We start from the raw sequence: 22,616 nt of genomic DNA on the forward strand, positions 1-22,616 counted from the left end.
GATAAACCTTGCTATTAGCAAGGTTTATCGCAAATGTGATAAAAAACGGCTGCAATGCATGAATATCGCTGAAAAGTCAGCGATATTCATGCATTATCGAGCAAATGCTCTTAGCCATGTTATCCACCTCCCATTGGATAACATGGCTAAGAACTGCTCAGGGCAGGTGTTAGCTTTTGGAGATATTCGCGCTTAGCGCGAATATCTCCAAAAGTTGGTAATAGGAGATAGCGATGTTAGGGACTGTTTCCAGTCGCTAACATCTTGGCACGCCCACTTTGCATGTCATTAGTGATAAATATCACTGACATGCAAAGCGGGGCCCAAGATGGTCGCTATCTCTTATTAGCTGTCACTAACTGGTGTTAGCGACAGCTTGTTAATAGGGAGATAATTTTATCTCCGCTTTCTTGGCTTTTAAAGCCAAAAAAGCGGAGATAAACCCCCTTGATAATATGCCCCGTTATCCTATGGGAGGTGGATAACATGGCTAAGAGCATTGTCACGATAATGCATGAGTATCGCTGATTTTTCAGCGATATTCATGCATTTCGCAGGATTTTTACCGCTTTTGAGATAAACCTTGATAATATCAAGGTACTCAGCGGTAAAAATCCTCGGTGCTCAGCGATATAATTTTGCCCTCTAACCATGCACAGCGATAATTATCGCTATTGCTTGGTAATATACCCCTCTGTTAGTAGTCCTAAAGCTAGGCACTTGCAGAAGGGCCAGAACATTTACTTGTGATAGGTTATCCATATACCCTGATCAAGACTCATAATGCAATAGTAGCTAGAGTGTTCAAACTCCACCAATTCAAAATCTCTATCTCTAATCTTCATACAAAAGACACTTGTTCTCATGCCAGCAGGCCGCCATATTTAATTCACTTCCTAAATTGAGCTAGAAAAACTTCCCTTCTTTATCAGAGAATCATAGTAGACTTTTGTTACTCATATCTTCTATTAATACCCCATTTGGATTAGTAATGCTATTAAATTCTAACTGATGGTACCTCAGTATATAACCCTGATCTATGACTGAATGGGTTAAAGAGCTTGAATGTTTTAAATGACCGGTTGGGGTAAAACTAGACAGCAAACTTGTCTGTTCCAGAAGCAAGAGGGCTCCAGGATCAAAGGCACAAAGGAACGAGACAGCCAGAGGGATGATTGCGTACATTACACCCTTACCACTGATGTATAGATACCGACACAACAACACAAAATAATGACTTTGCAGCTGAACTTTGGCTTATAACGGGAGGGGTAAGGTTGAGCAAACACATACAAATACAAAGAAGCCTGTATGGTAGAACGCCATTACTGTTCATATAATGGACTATTTTGCAGGGTATTAGGAAGGTAAAATGTGGTGTACGTCCCTGGATTGAGTGCGAGTTAAAATTACTCATTCTTCTACAGCTGTTATTGTTTCAGCCTCTCCCTCTCTCTCTATATATATAATATATATATATAAGTACACACACATATATAAATATATATGTGTGTGTTTATATATGTATATATATATATTACCTACTGGCGATAGCCAGTAGGTATATATAGTTAGGATTTTTTCTCTATGGAACTTTTGAAAATTCTATGCCTAATAACTTTGGCGTTTGTGGACGGAATTGGCTGAAATTTTCAGGAAAATGGCACATTTTGTTTCTGAGCAGCTCCTGGAAATTTGGGGGGGGTTCGTCAAGGGGGGGCCGAGAAAAAAGGGGGGTCCCAAAACGCATTTTTCCCATGTTAATTTCCATAGGGCGGTTGGCCTCACTTTTAGCCCGAACGGCTGAATGGATTTCCACGAAACTTGGCAAAATTGTAGGGACTGTTAGCCCGATGTGCCTTTGCTAGGTCTCAATATATGTGCTTCAGTGGATTTTGAGAAATTAACGTTTAAAACAAGATATATATCTGTAACAGCGCTCCGGGTAGCGCTCCGGTTAGCGAACTTTTCGCGTATCGGAACTTTGCGAAGCGAAGCTGATTGGCTCTCCGGTGTCTGTCAACATTCTAAACAGTCCGGAGCGGCCGCCATCTTGTCTCTCGGTAGGATCGAGAGACAAGAGGAGGCCAAAACAAAGGGGGAAATGAAGGAAAGGGGGCAAGGTAGACCCCTTCTGACCCCCTAGGATTGATGAGGGGGATATTATAGAGCCACGCGGAGCCCCAAAAAAAAAAAAAAATCCGATTTTTTCGCCGTAGAGACGCGTCTTGGTAAGCGAACCGGGCAGCTAACCGGGCAGCTAACCGGGAAGCTAACCGGCAGTGTAACGGGAGTCTGAGGAGTAGCTGATTGGCTGTCAACATTGTAAACAGTCCGGAGCGGCCGCCATCTTGTCTCTCGGTAGGATCGAGAGACAAGAGGAGACCAAAACAAAGGGGGAAATGAAGGAAAGAGGGCAAGGTAGCCCCTTCTGACCCCATAGGATTGATGAGGGGGATATTATAAAGCCACGCGGGGCCAAAAAAAAAAAAAAAAAAAATCCGATTTTTTCGCCGTAGAGACGCGTCTTGGTACGCGAACCAGGCAGCTAACCGGACAGCTAACCGGGAAGCTAACCGGCAGTGTAACGGGAGTCTGAGGAGTAGCTGATTGGCTGTCAACATTGTAAACAGTCCGGAGCGGCCGCCATCTTGTCTCTCGGTAGGATCGAGAGACAAGAGGTGGAAAAAAAAAGGTGTAAATGAATGAAAGGGGTAAGGCAGACCCCTCCTGAACCCCTAGGATTGATGAGGGGGCTATTAAAGTTCCCTGCGGGGCAAAAGAAAAAAAAATTGCGATTTTTCGCGGTAAAGGTGCTTCCTGGTACGTTAACCAGGCAGCTAACCGGCAGCGTAACGGGAGTCCGACATATTGTGTTTTTTGAACGTTTGTGATATGTGCACGTGTGGATTTTGTCTAATTAAGGTTAAAAAAATATATATATATCTTTAAGCGTGTTCTGGCGCGCTTACGTTTTGGGTTTGGTTTGCGCTGCAGAGACGATACGTCACGGTTATGCGATGCATCATGAGGCGTCTCACGGGCTACGTGATACGTCACTTAATAAAGAATATATTTTACAGCTATAGATATTAGCTTTTAAAAAAACAATGAAATTCACAGAAAAAACCATAGGTTATAGACCATATATAGTTAGGAATTTGCATTTACAAAACCTTGAAAATTCACTGAAAAAACCATAGGTTATAGACCATATATAGTTAGGGATTAGCATTTAAAAAACCTTATTTTATTTGCACAAAACCATTGAAATTCCATATATAGTTAGTTGCACTAACTATATGTCGCGGACCCGCAATCCACTGCTAATGATGTCACATATTACATCATTCATGACATGGTCAGTGACATCACTGATGACATCACTGATGACATCTCAAATGACATCACTGATGACATCACTGATGACATCTCAAATGACATCACTGATGACATCACTGATGACATCTCATTTGACATTACTGATTACATCACTGATGATATCATTTATGTGATAATACATCTTCAGACTCTAATATAACCTTAGATACACTCAGTGTAAACAGGCACTCACAGACTGCCACACATCCATGGAGTTACTCACACACCTAGTCAGTCATGCAAAGAATCAATCACATCTCCATTTCCTCAACTATACAGTTATACACACCTTACTTATTCAAACATATAGTAACACATATTTACTCTCTTATACAATCCTTGATACAAGTTCACAATGATTCATACAGCCACTCTCACATTCACTGGCTCTTATGTTCAGTTATTTATATATGTCAACTCTCACATGGAGTGTGTTTTACATATGTACTTACTTTGACATGTAGCACTGAGATATCCATTCACTCACCAATATACTCATGCACACAGTCAACTGTCCATACAGCTGTTTCCACATGCACTTTTGAACCCATACACCTAGGGAATCAACTGCTCACACATCTATGCACAGAGTTATACACCTCCCAGCCACCCACACACATACTCAGTCTCCCATACAAATACTTGGGCAACCATTCAATAACCCATATAGTTACTGATATAGCTACTGATTTAAACATGCAGCAGTTTACAGAACAACATAAATAATGATTGCCAAATTAAGACACTTTAATCACTAACCCATACACTCAGTGAGACACATTTAATCATTCTCTCATACAGTCAGTCATGCACCTACTAAATCCTTCATCCAGACACTTATACATCCACTCATTCTTCAATATGTAAGACATATTTTAACTTTACAGAAACATACAGTCACTGGGTGTTGTCATCAGTGATGTCATCAGTGATGTCATCAGTGATGTCATTTGAGATGTCATCAGTGATGTCATCAGTGATGTCACTGACCATGTCATGAATGATGTAATATGTGACATCATTAGCAGTGGATTGCGGGTCCGCGATATATAGTTAGTGCAACTAACTATATATGGAATTTCAATGGTTTTGTGCAAATAAAATAAGGTTTTTTAAATGCTAATCCCTAACTATATATGGTCTATAACCTATGGTTTTTTCAGTGAATATATATATATATATATATATATATATATATATATATATATATATATATATATATATATATATATATATATATATATATATATATATACACTCAGTGCTCGCTTTGTGCACATGAAAATATAATATTTAGGCAAATGTTAACAGGCCTATTTTTTTCCTAAAACAGAAATTACATAAATGTCCTCTTTACAAGGCATCCTGCACATGGGATTCACATTGTGCTTGTAAAAATAATACTTTGATTGTGTCTCCCTGCAGGCATTGTGTACTACAGCATTCAAGGGCGTGGCGCTTCCTACGGCGCCATCAAGCGAGCATACATACCCACTTCCGATTTCAGTGGCAACAACCCTGTAAAAGAAGTTGACTTGAATCTGCGCTACATTACAAAACCTGAGGGGATAGCTGTGGACTGGGTGGGAAGGTAAGCAGACTCGACATGCATCCCTAGCAAAGTAGAAAGAAAGGTTCATTTGCATTGATAACAGAGCACATGTATTCAGTTTCTTGCTAAAAGAAATTCATTGTCCATGCCAACTATTTAACGCAAGAATTCAAATTGGCACTTTGGCTTATAAATGAGCACTTTGCATTAAGACCCCCAATTACATCTCCCTTAGTATTCGTAGAATGGTAATACCACACCTGATATGAGCGATATTGGGGGTATCAGTAATTCAGGGTTGCGGCATTACCATAAGGTTGAAACTTTAAGGCCATTATGATACCACACCTGATATGAGCGATATTGGGGGTATCAGTAATTCGGGGTTGCGGTATTGCCATAAGGTTGAAACTTTATGGCCATTATGATACCACACCTGATATGAGCGATATTGGGGGTATCAGTAATTCGGGGTTGCGGCATTACCATAAGGTTGAAACTTTAAGGCCATTATGATACCACACCTGATATGAGCGATATTGGGGGTATCAGTAATTCGGGGTTGCGGCATTACCATAAGGTTGAAACTTTAAGGCCATCGTGGAATGGGGGGGGGGTACATGTGGAAATCAGTGTAAGGGAGGAACCAAAATATAAAAGTAAGTTAATAGAGTTATAAACACAGAAAATGTTGGGCAAAAATCACGCCCCAAACACGCTGCTTTGGAGGTGCTGCTGAAGACGCTATTGTAGTCTCTAAATTGATTGAAGTTCCACACAAGGCGCTGTATTGTTTCTGAAAGAAAGGAAAAACGGATGGTCTTCCATTACTGTCTGAGGTGTATTGTCTATGGTTTCTCCGAGGCACCTTGAGTCAGTTCAAAATCAACCTAGACTCGATGTTACTTTGTCTGGCAGGAGTCATTGAGCCAGAATTAAGGGTACACGGTCTTCTCTGGCAGAACTTGAATCCAGTGGCACTACTAGATTCTGCCTCCTTTGAAACTTACATTAAAGTGTTCATGCAGCCAGGAGTAAGGATATCAGTGGCTGGGTAGTTTGTGGAGAATGAGCTATGATTTTTATAAAAAAAGTAATATTAATTTCAGTTAATATGATTAAATGTATTAAAGACATATTTAAAGTATAGTTAATAGTGCAATAGGATTTTTACAAGGATATTCTGCATTTAAAATCCATATATTAAATTATATGAAATTAAAATGTATCATACACAAATTTTAACTTTTAAAAAAAACTTTAATTATTTCCCAATTTGATTTTTTTTACTGACATAAAAGTGGGAGTAACTTTACACATGTAGATGTACTCACATGTAAAGTTATCTTTGTGAATAGTCCCCTAATGTCCTGATAAATGCATAGCCAAAAAGCAAGAATGTATTAACAACAAGCTACAAAAAGTCAATACAAATCATTAGAACCTAAATCAAGATAAAGATTTTTGTAGCAATCCATCATAAATATTTGTGCAGTCGAAAACTGCCTCAAAAATGCCGAAACCTGATTTAATAGTTAACAGTGGAATGATCTGGGGTTGAAGCAGAAAGCCATAAGATAGCCAGCAGAAAAGGGGACCTCCATCAAAGAAAGTGACACCAAAACCTAAATGTTTTGTGAAAATGGTCTCCCCGGGGAGGGGGTGATGATGCTCACCAGGCAACAATGCGAGGGGTAAGTGTCTTTTACATTCAGGTGTTTGGGTAATACCAGTGGAGTTGGGATTGAATATGCTTATCTTCAAGATAGACATACTGTGACATATTTACAAGCCCCTATTGCAAACCAGAGTGTCACATTTGTTGATGCTTCGATGACATAGCAGCATTCCCCATGATTACAAAATGGCGCTAAGCCATCTTGTAAATATGCCCCTTTCCTCTGCAGTCCTCTGCGACAAAGGGGCATGCAATGAGTGTTGCAGTGGGTGTTGCACCGCAACACCCATTTCTTTTTTACGATGTCCCAGATTTACAAGGCTGGGGCAGCGCCAAAATTTAAGACCAGGGAATGGTTTTAGAAACGCGATACGAGGAGAAATCATTAATTTGTCCTCGTTTTTTTGCTCTTTCTATAAAGAGCAAATCGCCATTATTGATTGTTTATGTGCAGGATGGTGTCCCTTCCTGCACATAAATATCGCCCCTGCAGTGCAGGCACCCTTGCTACATGGTGGCAGGGTGCCTGCGGTGGCGTTAGGCAGCTTTTTTAGCGCTAGGGAAACCACAGGGGTGCGCCGTATTGTTGTAAATAAGGCACATCCCTGAGTTTTCAAAATGTGAGCACGTGGCGCTGCCAAAATTGGCACAGCTCCACACTGTGGCATTTCCTTCCCTAAGTGCTTCTAAGAGCAGCAGATAGGCTTCCTGTGTTCTTTACCTTTGTGTCTATGGGTGTAGTTGTGCCAAAGCAATAACACACACTCCTCCCCTAACTGTCTCCCCATGGTGAGAGAACAGGTTTGGGGACACAATAGCTGGCTTTGGTTGTATTGTTCTTTTCTGCTGGGTAATGCCAGCCGTTAAGGTGTCATGCCTGCCAGTGCCCTTTTATGCACTCTTTTCTTGGCCCAGGCCCATTATGCGTGGGCAGAAAATTAACAGCAAATCTTTCCTATTATAATTTAAGTAATATGCTCTGCGTGCCGCATACACAGTCATCCGTGATATTGACCACATTTGTTAACTTAGGAGTGGAGTTCCAATCGCAATATGTATGAGAATTGTTTCATAGCTTAGTAATTGTTATGGCTGTATACACCAATAAAGTGAAAAGGAATTGATAGTACAGCAGCTGTTCCGTAAACTGCGTGCAATGCCCACACGGTGGCGCTAAAATATTGGCATACGACAAATCAGTGCAAACTGGAAAGCGGTGACTTTGAGGACTCACGTTTGCCGAGAATACAAATAAGGTGGGTCGTTGTTGTGATTTGAAGAAATCGGGAACATTTGTGCCTTTAATGATACTCTGATGCCCGGGGTTCGATGACACCATGGTGTTCTTTCACTTTATTTTTTGCCTTCACAACCACACAATTTCTCAGAAACGTGGGGAGCGATCACATAAAGAGAGATGTGGATTGGATCTAAAAACATTTTTTTTGCATGTCTTTGGGGGTTCAGCCACTACAAATCGCCCGCACGGTTCGACTGGCTTTCTTCAGGGCCAGAATTATAGATCCCTAGCCACTGTGTCTCAGTGACCACACACACTCTTTGTGTCAGTGAAACGTACATAGCCCCTTTGGAGTATCTGCACAAATAAATGAATGCAGACTTGATTATTACTGGTATGCTTTTTCATCTTGGACCAGTGTCCTATTTGTGAGATGTGTTATATTCAATGCACTTCTGAGTAAAGGTAAGACCTATGCACAAGTGTTCGGGTAAAGAGCTATTTGATAATTATAATATGACAAAACTGGGTGACACTCAGTGCCCCATGCTGAAAGTGAGAACTGTAAAGTTAGAAAGATGGTGTAACACACAATTGTGCTTAGCCACATGCAGTTTTTGTGAAACATACGACCGTACTTTTCTTGGCAAACTCTAGTGACTCTAGAGCTGGGCACACCCTATAGTCACATTCTGTTAAACAAGGACAGAAACTCAAATATAAAACCCCATTTGAAGTGTATCAGCCACTTCACGCTTTAAAATTATAGATTGTTTTGCAAATAAGCTCTCAAAAGCATCCCCAAGACCCCCCTTCACCTAACTTACTTCACTAAGAGTACACACCCTTAGAGGAACAAGTCGTGCCCTCTGAGCCCTGCAGCTTGCTCTTTACTGGTCCACGTGGGGGCTTAAAGCGCACGTGCCAACATTATCACGCCTAGGTCAAGTGAAACGATGCAATTCGCATCATTTTCAGAGGTGTGTGAGAAGCCGTCAGTTCATATAGCCATCAAAAAGAAAGGGGTCATTATGTGTATAAAAGGTCTTATTTCTGTTGTGTCTAGACTAGAGCCAAACTGTGTATTATGCACAAAGTGTTTATATCCAGATGGTGATTCTCTTTGAACATAAGAACACGCCAGTATCATAATTGTCTCCCGCTGTATTTCACAGGATTACATGGTCAGTATGACAACTCTTTTTATGTTAATATGATATTTATTGCCCCTGGGGATCTGTGTTGTTATATCTAGAAGAGCTTCTCCTGGGACATGGACGCTTGGCACATTTCAGCAGTGTACCCGTGTGCACAGTGGCGGCCGGCATGGCATGCCGGTGAGCAGGTCACGCAGGTGGGGCTGGGGTCGCACATATTAAAAAAAAAATAATAATGAAACTTTCTGTTGCACCGGGTTGCTGCTCCTCTTCTCGGGAGGGAAGCACAGCCCGGCCCCACTAACCAATCACAATGCTGCATTGCAGCATTGTGATTGGTAGGCACCCAAGCTCCCCTGGCCAATCACAATGTTGCAATTCAGTGCTGTGATTGGTTTTGAGGTTCCCTGTTGGACGCTCAAACAGGGAAGTGGAGCCTCGGCCTGTCCTCCATGCAGGCTGTACTGCAGCCTGCACGGAAAATGGGAAAGGTGGCCATGACAGTCATTATGCACGTAGGAGTGGACAAACCACTCCTCCCCCTGCCCCGTGAGCAGAGCAGCCCCTCCTAAATGCCCACCCACAAAGCAGTAGAACATGTCACGAAGCATAAAATGATAACAACTTGAAGTTACTATCATTTTATGCTCCTTTGCGCTGCTTAAAAGCAGTGGGGGGTGACACTCCTCCGCCATAGCGGAGGAGCCGCCACCGCGTGTCCATATGTAATGTATTTCATCACAAACTATCTAACTCAGATCTGACCACTTTGATCTGTAATCAATTTATTAAACTCGATTGCTGTTAAATAGATTATAAACCCAGGCTATTGTCAGTGATCATGGGTTATTATAGATATTGCCTTGGAGGATGTTATCATTTAATCCTTCCTTGCGGGTTGACAATCTGAAGAGGATGGTATCATTTAATCCGTCATTGTGGGTTGTCAATCATTGCTCCTTTTCAAATAGTGTACATTCAAATTCTTTTGTGTCATTACCCAAGTGCTCAATCACAACCAATCTTAAGTCATTAGTATAATGCCCCTTGGTTATGAGGAGTCCTGCCATTTGGGTTGTGTTCTTTTACATCAAAAATGTCTATTTTATAAAAGTGTAGTATATTACAATGATGTTTGAAAATTCTTGTCTTTACTTTTCTTCCCGTCCTACTTGTGAGATGTTCTCCACATTCATGTTGGGTTATGATATAAAATACTGTAACAAAGGCGAAGTACTGTCCCATGTTCATTGGTGGTGTGATCGTTCTTTGATTTATTTTTTGAGGTTTTATATGTGCTGTTCTTTATCTGTCACACTTGCATTTCAGTCAAATTAGCATTCTCCTTTCCTGCCCAAACCAACACACTCTAGGTTAACAAGCAGGGAAGCAGCAGGGCACAGACTGTCTGTATGACACCATTGCAGGGGTGAACAATAATTTACTCCAGTTAAATTACATGCAAACATGAATGTCAATTCACCAAAATGCCAGGGGTAGCGAAAGTGACTTAACATGCCCCTTCCCTTTCACTTTCACTCACACATACACATGCTTGTACATACACACACATTCACACATACATACACACACACACTGCCTACACATGCACACACATTCACACATACACACCCTCTTTCTTACTAAACACACTCAAAACTGCAGGCATGTATAGTAACATACATACATTTAAAAGCCTTTCTTTTATTACCACAGCTGCCAGGGAAAGTCATATTCCAGCTATTTGTACTGCATTTTTGATTAAACTAACAACAAATAATGTAATATTATTCACTATTAGTAAAACAAAAAAACAAAAAACAAAAATGAGGTGAGTGAATCCCTCACTGACGTCCAAAAGGACGAGCTGCTTCTGTTCCTGACGCTGATTTGTCACTGCCAACGCTAATGGTGGCAAGCGCAGTGCCAGGAGTCACACAGGGCATGCGAGGGGTCGCAGCAGCGACCCCTGGTCACCCCTAAATGACGTTCATGCATTCAAATGAGACAGAAGCCCCTTTGAATGATTCTCGACAGTAAATTCGATTATTAAATTGTCTTTGATGAATTGCTACACCGTTCTGGAACGCCAGTAAACAAACCGTGCCATTTTATTTGTCCTTGAATTGCCCTCAACAAATCATGTTCAGGGCAGAGAAACTGATTTGATCTCAGAACTTTCTGCCCATCTTTTGGTCAATGCGTTTAGCTATCAGGTGTCTCCAACGGATGGCCCTGGGCGGACCCAGTGCACATTTCTAGGACATGTGCAAGAAGGGGTCATCCTGAAAGTCAGATACAGATAATTTCTCTGGAAACTTTGTTGAATGCCCCTGATGTCTTCCGAAAGATAACGCCTGATTTTTGTTCCCAACAGAATCGGAATTTAGAGAAATGTTTTAGTTTATCTAATCACAAAAGGGATTGAATTTCAAATCCAAAATAACAGGCGGATTTGTAAAGCGCACGATTACCCGAAGGTGTCCTGGCGCTGAATAACAGATGGTTATTGTTACCCAACTCAATGGTACTCATTTTATCGACCTCAAATGGATGAAAGACTGAGTGGACCCACCAGGATTTGAACCTGTGACCACGAGGTCGAACACAGGTCTCTGCAGTGGCTGCTTTAGTCCACGGAACCACCAGAGATAGCAAAATAACTATTGCAGGAACATTGTAGCTTTCTTTTCAAATGGATTGTTAATACTGCAACATTATAATCCTGAAATTAAAGCAAAAAAGAAACGAGAAATAGATAAAACCACTCCACTGTAACTGACGTTAATATTTAATCTGTAATATATTAGGTTGGATTCTGTAATTTTTTGATGGTTGATTTTTTAACTGAGAAAAAAACTACAATATAAATGAGTAAGCATATTTTCTTATAGGTATAGCCGTATGAAAGCAGAAATTCGGTGGAAAGGGTCTAAAGGTTTCAGGAAATGATGTGCTGAAATATTTATCCTTTTTTACCGAAAGATGGAGAGAGATTAAATGGAATTTTGTATTTTAATCCCAAAAATGCAGGCATCTGTACTGGACCGATGCAGGGACAAACCGAATAGAGGTGGCCCTGCTGGACGGAAGATACAGGAAATGGCTCGTTTCATCTGAACTGGACCAGCCAGCAGCGATTGCTGTGAATCCTAAACTTGGGTAAGATTTGTTCTCATCAGCATGTGGGCTACATATGATAGGGCAGCAAATACTCAACTGCCAACAGTTCTAAAACAAGCAACATCAAGGCAATTGGGTCTGGGGTGCATTTTCAGTCCTGACCAAAACATTAAATAAAATCCTGCTGCTCTGAAAAAAGAAACAAATAACAATTGCTTTAAAAAAATATAAACTAGAGAATATAATGCATCTGTGAGATAATTTCATGTAGCATTGAGATGTAAAATAGTCCCTCATGCATTAAATACAAACACTCTTTAGGAGGCTTAATGACACACCAAAGAGTCATAGCATGAGATGACAAAGTAACAGTCCTCTGCATAAAGCCAAAATCCAATCTTTTCTTAAAAAAATAAATGGTAACAATAGTTTCGCTGAAAAGTGCACCGTCCAGGCAGAACTAAAAATAAAGTTGCAAAGCACAGGGAGGCCTCTATGAATTCATCGTCCCCCAGATAAAGGTAGCAGATGGGAGATTAACCCCTAGTAACAGCCTGTGTCATTTTAGTGATAAACCCGAGTTGTAGTGCTGAGAGTTGCATAGCACCTTCTGACACCCTAGATGTCAAATACTTTTTCAATCTAGCTCAATATCTTTTTGACAAAATGGAAAAGATGTTATTTAATGCCATATGTGGAGACTCATCTTTTCACCCAATCCAGAAGTTGAGACTGTGCATTCAGTCGCTACTTCGGTCTAACAAAGGCCCTCGGTGGCATGCTATGACAGAGTTCAGGGTACAAACTAAGAACTCTGAAAACAGGCCCCAAGACTTTTTCAAAAGATTCAGGATTAGAAGCATGGCTTAATCTGGACAGCCTTGTTAACATCCATTCATTTGTAATCAATAAACACACCCCAGCACCCCATCCCCACCCAGGAATGTAGCAAGGATGCCATGCACTCTGGTGCATGTAATGGGGAAATCAACATTTAACTGCTTTTGGGGTAGTACAAATACTGTATTTGCCAGAGTTCAGTGGGCACCTGCACCCCCTGTACCAATGGCAGATACGCCTCTGTCCCCACCTGTCCCCGCCTTGAAAAGGAGAATACTGTTCTCATTTTGCCATGAACGCAGAGGGTGCAGTAACATGCCAAATCTGGCTGGCGCTTGAATTCAAGAGGGCCCAAGTTAAAATATTGAAAATCCAGTACTTGTATAGCGCATGGCTCACCCCATTGGAGTATCGCAGCACTGGGGGCCGTTGGGAAGATTAAGCGAGCTATTGCCCAGAGTCGCATGGTGCTGGGCAGACCCCTGCTGCCAGAGCTGGGGATCCAACCATGAACCCCAGTGTCTGGTGTCAGTCACCCTAGCCGCGGCGCCACACCTCTCCCAATCTTTAATCAGAGAGGCAAGAGGGGTGCGATTTTTAATGGGATTCAAGATTACTGCTGTTCCCCACCCAGTCCTGTAAAGTTAGCAGTACAGCACAGCAGCAGTTCCCTTTAACCCTTGTAAAAAGACTAGCATTTTAGAGGTAAAAGTACTTTCAAAATCTACAGGAGGCCATGGAGGCACTTATACCAACATTAGCCATAAGGAGTGATCAGAGCAGCGGGCTCTTCTCCAGAGTCTGCATAGATAAACACTAGGTACCGAGGGGGTTCAGGATTCATTCGGCAAGTATTAATCACAAGTTATGCAATACATGAAGAAAGTACTTAAAAGATACCATTTTGTCCTTCTTCACATGCACTCCTTGATGTAGATAACTCCAAGAACTGAAAGTGAAATGCATTTGTTCTATGCAGCAGAACATAAAAACAGTGATCGGTAGAAAGATTGAACATTACCTCAGTCACTGGTAATCCCTTTGAGCTGGGTTGAAGCCCAGTGTTAGTTTTGCTCACTGCCTCACCACAGGCAGGGAGCGACCATATCCAAATCAGCCTTGGTCCCATTCCAGGAGGTACAGTCCTTCTGCTTTGCTGGTCCACACAGGCCCCCCTTCCCCCCCACACCCCACGATCAGGAACAAAGGCAACCACAGGCTGGTTTTGACTTTGTTTGGCCTCATCAGCCTCAGTACAGGAAGCTTTTTTGTCCTCTTACAGTCACCATTACATCTTCTACAGAGTTTGTGGAAGGATCACTGACATAGTTCAAGCATTTGCCCAAAGTCCACTTGAGATAATCACAAAGACTATTTAAAGCAAGGGCATTGTTCAGACCTTCCCAATAATACTGACGTTTCCTCATTGACCAATACCCTATTCTATGAATTGCCCAGTTTATAGTCTAGCAAACCTATCATTAGTCTTTGCTCGTGAGCAGTATATCTGCTTGAATCGCTTCTTGAACTCTGAAGTTGAAAGCGTATCCTTTTCTCTGTGTTGTGATTTCAGGCTCATGTACTGGACTGACTGGGGAAGGCAGCCGAAGATTGAGTGTGCCTGGATGGACGGTCAGCAAAGGCGAGTTCTGATATCAGAAGACCTCGGCTGGCCGACGGGCCTTACCATTGATTATTTAAACAATGACAGGATCTACTGGAGTGACTCTAAAGAAAATATCATCGAAACCATGAAGTACGATGGTACTGAAAGGAGAACTGTTTTAATTGGAGGTAAAGATACAGGGCCTGAATTGAAATCCTAAATAACATTTTAGCTTCTCATTCAAACATCACTTAATCAGGAAACACATAAAAAAAGAAATAGGAGAATCCACATCAGTAAAGCCTGCTGCCCACTTTCAAAGCAACAGGGGTTCTTTCTTTTTAGTCTAATGTGTCAACCATATACTCAGTTATGAGCATACATTTGTCACATTACCGTGAAGCAGCAGCACACTAGCAAACAATAGTAAGTGAGTCAGAGGAAAATTCATTTGTAGTCTTGCAAGTTCATATTGTCTTCTGCAAATCCACCCACTTTACTTCTCTGGTTTGCCATCTGCTCAGGTCACTCATTCATCTGCTCAAGATCACAATAGCTATATAATTACCTTGACGATGCTGCAGTACACAGTGAGGAAGCAATATTTTGGTAGGTCGATATTTCGACTGTGATATAGTAACCTATAACCCATCGGTGCAGCCTCTGCAGTTGTACTGATGGCAGGGTTATGGCGGGCCCACTGACCAACGCCTACATCTCTCTTCTACTAGCCAATGAAATTACAGGGGGTCTATTTTCTTTGCCTGCATTAGGGACATTGGTGCACTTGATAACCCTCTGGTTGGAGTGTTGCAAATGAATAACATTCCCTAAGGGCATACCTATGCAATTAGTTGTGTCCATCTGCATGTGGAGCTTGGCGCATCATTTTTTTTAATCAATTTGTTACTTTTCCAGTTTTAATTTGCCTAAAGATTATTTCACCAAATGTCAAGGTAGCCACCGCCTCCTTCCTTATGCAGATTCCATTCGCAGTAATCTGCCAGTGTGCCATCTGGACCTCTCTGCTCACCGGCACCAAAAGTTAAATGTGGGCATACGTATGCAATGACTGATGTGAAGTGTGGCAGTCATTCCTATTCCCAGGGGAGAATAGATCATCCATTAAAGCCAGGCTGATGAATAGCGACCACACGCATGCTTTGTAAATTTGGCTCATATGTCTCTGTGCCACACAATTTAAAGTGTGATTATGTCTTAAAACACATAATTAAAACACCCTATGTAACCCTAGAATACATGGTCAAAGGTTGTACACTATAACATTTGAACAGACATTTGCAATGTAGGAACTAGACTCAAGTACATATGATTTGCTTTGGAACAGCCTTGTTTGTTTTTATTAATTTTAACCCCTTGCGTGCTGCCGTCGGCCGCACGCCTTAACCGTCACGGTTAAGGCGTTAAGTTTCGCAAACTTTGCTGATAATGTTTGTTGCTACATGTTAGTTTTGATTTTGCTTGCAGAAAGTAGATCACCGTCAGGCTGCGTAGTCCAAACAGAGTTGGCAGTTTATCATGTATTTTCAGTAGTTACCTACATTTTGGTTCCTCACGTGTTTTTTTGTGTTTGATAAGACCTCGGAAATCCTTATAGCCTGGATGTCTTTGAAAGCCATCTCTACTGGACAACGAAGGAGAAGGGAGAAGTGTGGAAAGAGGATAAGTTTGGGAATGGAGGAAAAACCAAAGTGCTGACCGTGAACCCGTGGCTCACGCAAGTGCGAGTCTACCATCAACACCGGCACAACCATTCAAGTAAGTTCCTTTGATTCACAATGTGATGCAAGGGATTTAAAAATATGAACCTATAAACTGAACATTTAAATAAACACACTCAACACAAACGTCCTATGAAAAGCAAATAACATGGCTTAAAGTATCATTCATAAAAACAATGCCACTAAAAGCACAACAACAATTGTGAACCCATTAAATAGCTGAAATACTGTGGGCAAAATGTAGGCAAAATCCATGACACAATTCGCTTAAAATGGGGAGTAACAGGTAGTTGTAGGCGTACATCTAAGATTAGAAAACATGACCACATATTTGAAATTCTCAAAGCCCACAGGCACTCTACTTAGAAAGATATGAGTTTTCCCTATTTCCAGATGTATGCCTGTGCCTTACAGACGTGGTCCTGCACCCATTTCACAGGAAGAGAGTTTGATGAGGGGAGAATTTTGGTCCTTTTTCTCTTTTTATGGCCCACGTCGATAACATTTTTTCATTTGTTTAAATCCTTTTGTCTGCATCCTTTGAAAAATATGAAAATGTTAAGGGCACTTTCCCACTTTAACTGCACACCTGACAACATTTTAATGGCAAGAGCAAATTTAGGCATCCATGATTCTGGCTCTGGAAGTCAACAGAAAATCAATTCAACTGGTGTATAATCCGCCATGGTATACAACATTTCCACTTGCAAAGACTCAGGAGTAGACTCAGGCGTTCCTTATTCTGCAAATCAAAATGTGTCATTTGCGAATCCAGGTAAACCTTTCTGGGCATTCATATTCAATTGAGCGCATCCATTTTTTTTAGAATTTGCTCTTATGTTTTGAGGACCATGTCCATTTCAAGTGATCTAAAATAGTCCACATTAATTTGTCCACTAGCTTCAGTAAAATCAATGTGTGTGATTGAGGAAGTGAAATCACAAGAACAAGTGCAGTCAACCAGAATTAAAGTTTTCAAAAGCCAGAAACAGCTCTCTTCTAACTTAGTACCACAAAGACCATTCAAGTTGAATTTTTCAGGCAAAACAAGTATGATCTCTTCATTAGTAGGAAAGCTCCAGAAAATACATTTCCAAACATGATTAGCCATGTCATTATCTGTCCCTCTTGAGGGAACATGCTGTTCTATCAGTTTCAGCTCAGCCTTTCAGTGGAATAAGCTCGAGGGGAAACTAATACCAAACAATGCCAACTGAAATGTACAATGAAAAAATGGTGTCAGCCAAAATATTTAAAGTACTTTTTTTACTGACATTTGATTGAATGATTTATTTTCCAGTTTCCAACCCCTGTAAGGATGTCTGCTCCCACCTGTGCTTGCTGCGACCAAGAGGATACTCGTGCTCTTGTCCACAGAGCTCACAGTTTATTGAAGGCAGTGACACACAATGCGACGCAGGTAGATCTACCATCAAAGTGCAGACATCTAATGAGGATTATAATTTTTTGGGTATCATTTAGACATGCAATCTTGTGATGGTGGGAAGTATGATTTGTTTGATAGCGGGGGTTACTGTTTTATACTTTAGGTTGCACTTCACACATTCACATAATAAGCGTTGATCACGTACATGACTAACGTCACTCTCTCATTGCTTATGGCAGTCTGAGAAATACCCACATTAATTGAACTAAAACATAAATATTTTGCAGATTGCAAAAATTGATGACTCTCAAATGCGTGTGAGTGGAAAACAAAGTCTTATTTGTGTGCGACTGATGTATCTGATTTATCATTGAATCCAACCACTTATGTTTTTCACTTTTTCCTGAGTCAGATGAAATCATAGAAATTTAGGCCGTAGTTCTTGAAACTGTTCCTCAGAATTCCACACAGAGAATTATTCATACGGATGCCTTGAAGCTTTTCTCACTTTGTGATGCGGTGTCCGCTAGATTCCTTTGTTGTATATTGTATAAGGTTTCTTTCTCCTAGTCCATCTAACGCATCCCTTGGCCTTTCCTTCTCCAGATGTTTCCATTTTTGACCCCATGATCCATACCTTACCTTTCCTCTCCCTCCTTACTCTTCCCTTCTCTTCCTGCACCTTTCTCTTCCCTCACATTCCTTCCATTGGTTAGCCACAAATCATTTTTAACTCACCTCATCTAATCCTTATCCCACCTTTCATTGTCTCCTTCCAATATTTTCAATTCCCATTTCTCATATTTTCCCTCACTTAGGTACCCCGCTCACTCCTTCCAATACTTGTTCACCCTTTTCTTCCTTCTCATTCATTCCATAACCCACTTCTCACACAGTGTCCAATGCTAACAAACTAGTGTCTTTATTAATTGCCAAATTTTCCCTATTCTCTCCCTCTTTCATTTAGTGCTTCACAAAACTCTGAAGAAGAGGTTAATACAATAGTACATGTTGCAGATGTCAATTCCTTCATAATTTAAAAAACATCCCGCTGTTGTCAGATAAGTTAATGCCTGAAGTTTAGAAAGCGACCCAGTTAGATTATGCATTGTGACCTGGAAAGGTTTCTTGTAATGGTTTATACACAGCTTTTTACATCAGTGACATCTTGAACGTCCCTGATTGGCATTATTGCTCACATGCATGCAGAGTCTGTTTTCACTCTAGCATAAGTGATTAATGCATGTTCCCGTATTTCTTTGAGCTTTTTTTGCTTTAAGGAGCAGTCACAAAAAAGTCTCCCTAGCTGCTCAGTGCTGCAGTGTGCATCAGCAGACACATACCTTATGTATCATCTTAGATTGACACTACAGGGGTCACAAATACATTGGGAACAAAGGTGCACATTATGATACCGGTGGGACCCGGTGCATGGATGTTTGAAGAATGCCTTTTTTTAGACTGTAGCTTGTGCTGTAGCCCTTTTCCTGGCCGCAGCACAGGAAGCAGTCGAAAAAGGCATTTTACGACCGCCTACACTGCGGTTTGATCAAAATATGGCGGATAGGACAGCCGACTCCTTCTCGCCCGGTATCACTCCTGCTTCATTGGCGGCCACACGAAATGAGCCCCAATGTAATGAATGGTAACATTGACCAATGGTGCGGTGGAGGAAGTACAGAGTCAACATTTGATGACTATATACAATCCTACAAGCTTTACTCTTAGAACATCTGAAAGCAGAGCAAATAAAGTTTGAAAATATTGTCCAGTAAAATTATTTTGTACGCATTCCATTGAAGCAGTGAGGTCTCAGCTGACTCCAGTGTTGCAAATGTGTGCCATGCAGCTTCCAATGCATAATAATAATGCACACAGACCTGGTCCTGATGAATAGACCTGGTGATTTAGATTTAGTTGATACCTTTTATTGTTTCTGTATTTTATAATGTTCAACATATTGTAAGAACATGTGTTGAATTGTATGATATTACATGAAACTGCTCACAGTTGGGTAGAAGTAATTTTCTCTGTATCTAATGCGTGCAAATCTTATCATACGTTACTTACTGTGGGGACCTGCTCCAATAAAGAAAATAAGCAATTGAAATAAAAAAAAACATATAAACCCTATTGTATTCGGTAACTGCAGTTTTTTATGTTCACTGCAAATATGTTGAAGTACTCCAGAAAGAAATGCAAAATAGCATTTATCTTCATAAACTGCAAAGAAATAGGGGAAGGGAGGCAATAATTTGTACCAAAATTATAAAAAAGTGGGACGGAAGCAAAAATCCATAAATGAAGGTCCCGGCCGAATCTCTTCCACCTCCCTGCTCTTTCACAGCAAAATGCAAACAGAATGACCTTGGCTGCATGTATTCTGCGTTTCTCATTTTTATGTTATTGTAGAATTAACTGAGGTATGGTGTGTCCCTGTTATAAATTTATCATGTAAACGAATGGCTTGCTGTTGGTCAGGCATGAATGTTTCATATACCCTAGCATGTACTGAGAAAGCCTCAGCACTTCCACCCCTAGCATTAAAAGTACAATATGCATGTCTTGCTTTGCCGAATGGGCCCATTTAACATGTGCATGGCTTCCCATTTCCTCAGCCATCGAACCTCCCCCTACAATGCCACCAGCATGCAGGTGTATGCATGGAGGAACGTGCTCCATTGACGGTGATCTCCCGAAGTGCAAGTAAGTCCAACTGCTGCAATATTGCCAATAAATGACCCAGTAAGCATTGACGGCCAGCAGTGGAAACCATTCCCAATGTATTGTTCTGTGTGAGCATGGTATTGATTTGATTGATTTGATTTTGTAATTTATTGAGAGCTCGAATGCCCGAGGGCATCTTGGCGCTGTAAGAGACCCACTGCCTGCCAGTAGACGTAGTGCCTTTCTGAATTAAGACGAGAACAGCCAGGTTTTCAGGTTTTTGCGGAAGGACCATAAGGAGGGGCTATTTTTGAGTTCTGCAGGGAGCATGTTCCAGGTTTTTGCCGTATTACCTATGAAACTTCTCCCCCACCTCAGCTGGTATTGGACAAAATATCGAGGATAAATATAGGGAGACATATATATCAGAAAAAAATATTGTGGTACAAAAATACTGTTATCAGTGTGAAGGGGGAAGAGGTAATGTAGGTGTGGGCTCATCATCCTCAAAAATCATAAAGTATACTGTAGAAATCAATGAAGTCTCGTAGACAGCTCTAGTAGATGGTATTTTAGTCTTCAAGTTACATCTTGGTAAGTCCAATGTAAGTCTTAATATAAGCCCCACCAGGAGCAGACTCCTGGCTGCTCAGCCCATCTTCTCCAACTGCTCCCCCTTCAAGTACAAACATCCATAACATTCCAAATGACATCATATAGGTAGAGCATCAGGCAGAGAACCAGGGCAAGGGAGATGCATTACATAAGAAGCAGATTACTACACATCTTCCCCTTTATAATATTTAACAAAATGAAATAGTATACACATATATAAACATAGGAAGAGAAGATAAACATTCCAGAAGTAAACGTAAAAGAACACCATAATAACATGAGCCAAACTCTCCTTCTGTAATAATAATAATAACAATAATAATAATGTAAAAGTAATGCACTAATGAGAAAATAGTAATGTAAGTAATAAAATAGCCTACCATATGTAATAATAATAATAACGATGCGATAGTAATAATGTAAGTAATAAACAGTAAGACAGCCTTCTCTATGTAATAATGATAATAAAAATGACATAGTAAATGTAGTAATAGTAATGTAAGTAATAAAGTAGTAATATAGAGGTCGTAAACTTAAACAAATGGCAGGACTAGGGAATACCATACACCCTCTACTGCACACTCTATAATATACTGTCCACTTACCTAGAACACCCTCTACTGCATACTATTGCAGGACCAGGGAAATGTACATATCCTCTAATGCACCTATTATAATGTTCAATCTGCATACTATTGCAGGACCACACACGCATTAATACACAGTGGCCTCCCAATAAGAGAACACATACCTCTTCGTAAAGGGGGAATCCACCTCCCTAAAAACCACCACACACAGTAACCCAAGGGGGAATCCACCTCCCTATAAAACACCACACACAGTAACTCAAGGGGGAATCCACCTCCCTATAAACTATCACACACAGTAACCTCCCAAGGGGGAATCCACCTCCCTTTAAACCACCACACACAGTAACCCATGGGGGAATCCACCTCCCTATTGCCACACACTCGCAGTAACCTCCCAAATATTTGTAAAGAGGGAATCCACCTCCCTATAAACCACACACTCGCAGTAACCTCCCAAATATTTGTAAAGAGGGAATCCACCTCCCTATAAACCACACACTCGCAGTAACCTCCCAAATAATTGTAAAGGGGGAATCCACCTCCCTATAATAATACTGTAAAATGAAAACCACATTGAGTATCAATTTAGAATGACACGTTGCAAATCAAAAGCAGATGTACATAACATTGGCAAATATCACCAAATTCAATGCAGTGTCACTGAGTGACTTAGCCGTCATCACATGCACCACAACAAACGAGTGAGTGACTTAATACTTAATCATCTCACACAGTACAGTTCTGGGTTTCTTATTTCCTTTGATCCGCACTCTAACTCCTTATAGCAATATTTCATCACTGTTCCAGTTCTGAATCCTCCTTTCTCTCCGAGTGAACTAGCTAATTCCTTTTCTTTGTGCAATTGCGCACCATAGCCAGAAGATGGCGTTGTTGCACTAGTTCTAAGTTTTCCAAAGCGGCATTATCGGTAATATGTAGTTTTTAATTAGTGTAAATGACAGCACCTGTGACGATGTTCAGGCAGCAAAGCTCATGGCAACCCTCACATTAAAATCATCTTTATCACCAGTCCTTGAC

At 40.9% G+C, this 22,616-nt stretch overlaps 1 protein-coding gene across 1 annotated transcript in view; it reads left to right on the forward strand.

The window, feature by feature from the left end:
* Nucleotides 1-22,616, forward strand: part of LRP2 (LDL receptor related protein 2) — a 358,266-nt gene that overhangs the window by 314,000 nt on the left and 21,650 nt on the right. The window contains exons 67-72 of the mRNA XM_086956556.1: nt 4,807-4,972; nt 12,042-12,170; nt 14,545-14,765; nt 16,177-16,356; nt 17,620-17,739; nt 20,325-20,412. Of these exons, the coding sequence (XP_086812682.1) occupies nt 4,807-4,972; nt 12,042-12,170; nt 14,545-14,765; nt 16,177-16,356; nt 17,620-17,739; nt 20,325-20,412 (904 nt within the window). The remainder of the gene's footprint in view (nt 1-4,806; nt 4,973-12,041; nt 12,171-14,544; nt 14,766-16,176; nt 16,357-17,619; nt 17,740-20,324; nt 20,413-22,616) is intronic.

This window comes from Lissotriton vulgaris, chromosome 2_1 (genome assembly GCF_964263255.1).
Source record: "Lissotriton vulgaris chromosome 2_1, aLisVul1.2, whole genome shotgun sequence".
NCBI lineage: Eukaryota > Metazoa > Chordata > Amphibia > Caudata > Salamandridae > Lissotriton > Lissotriton vulgaris.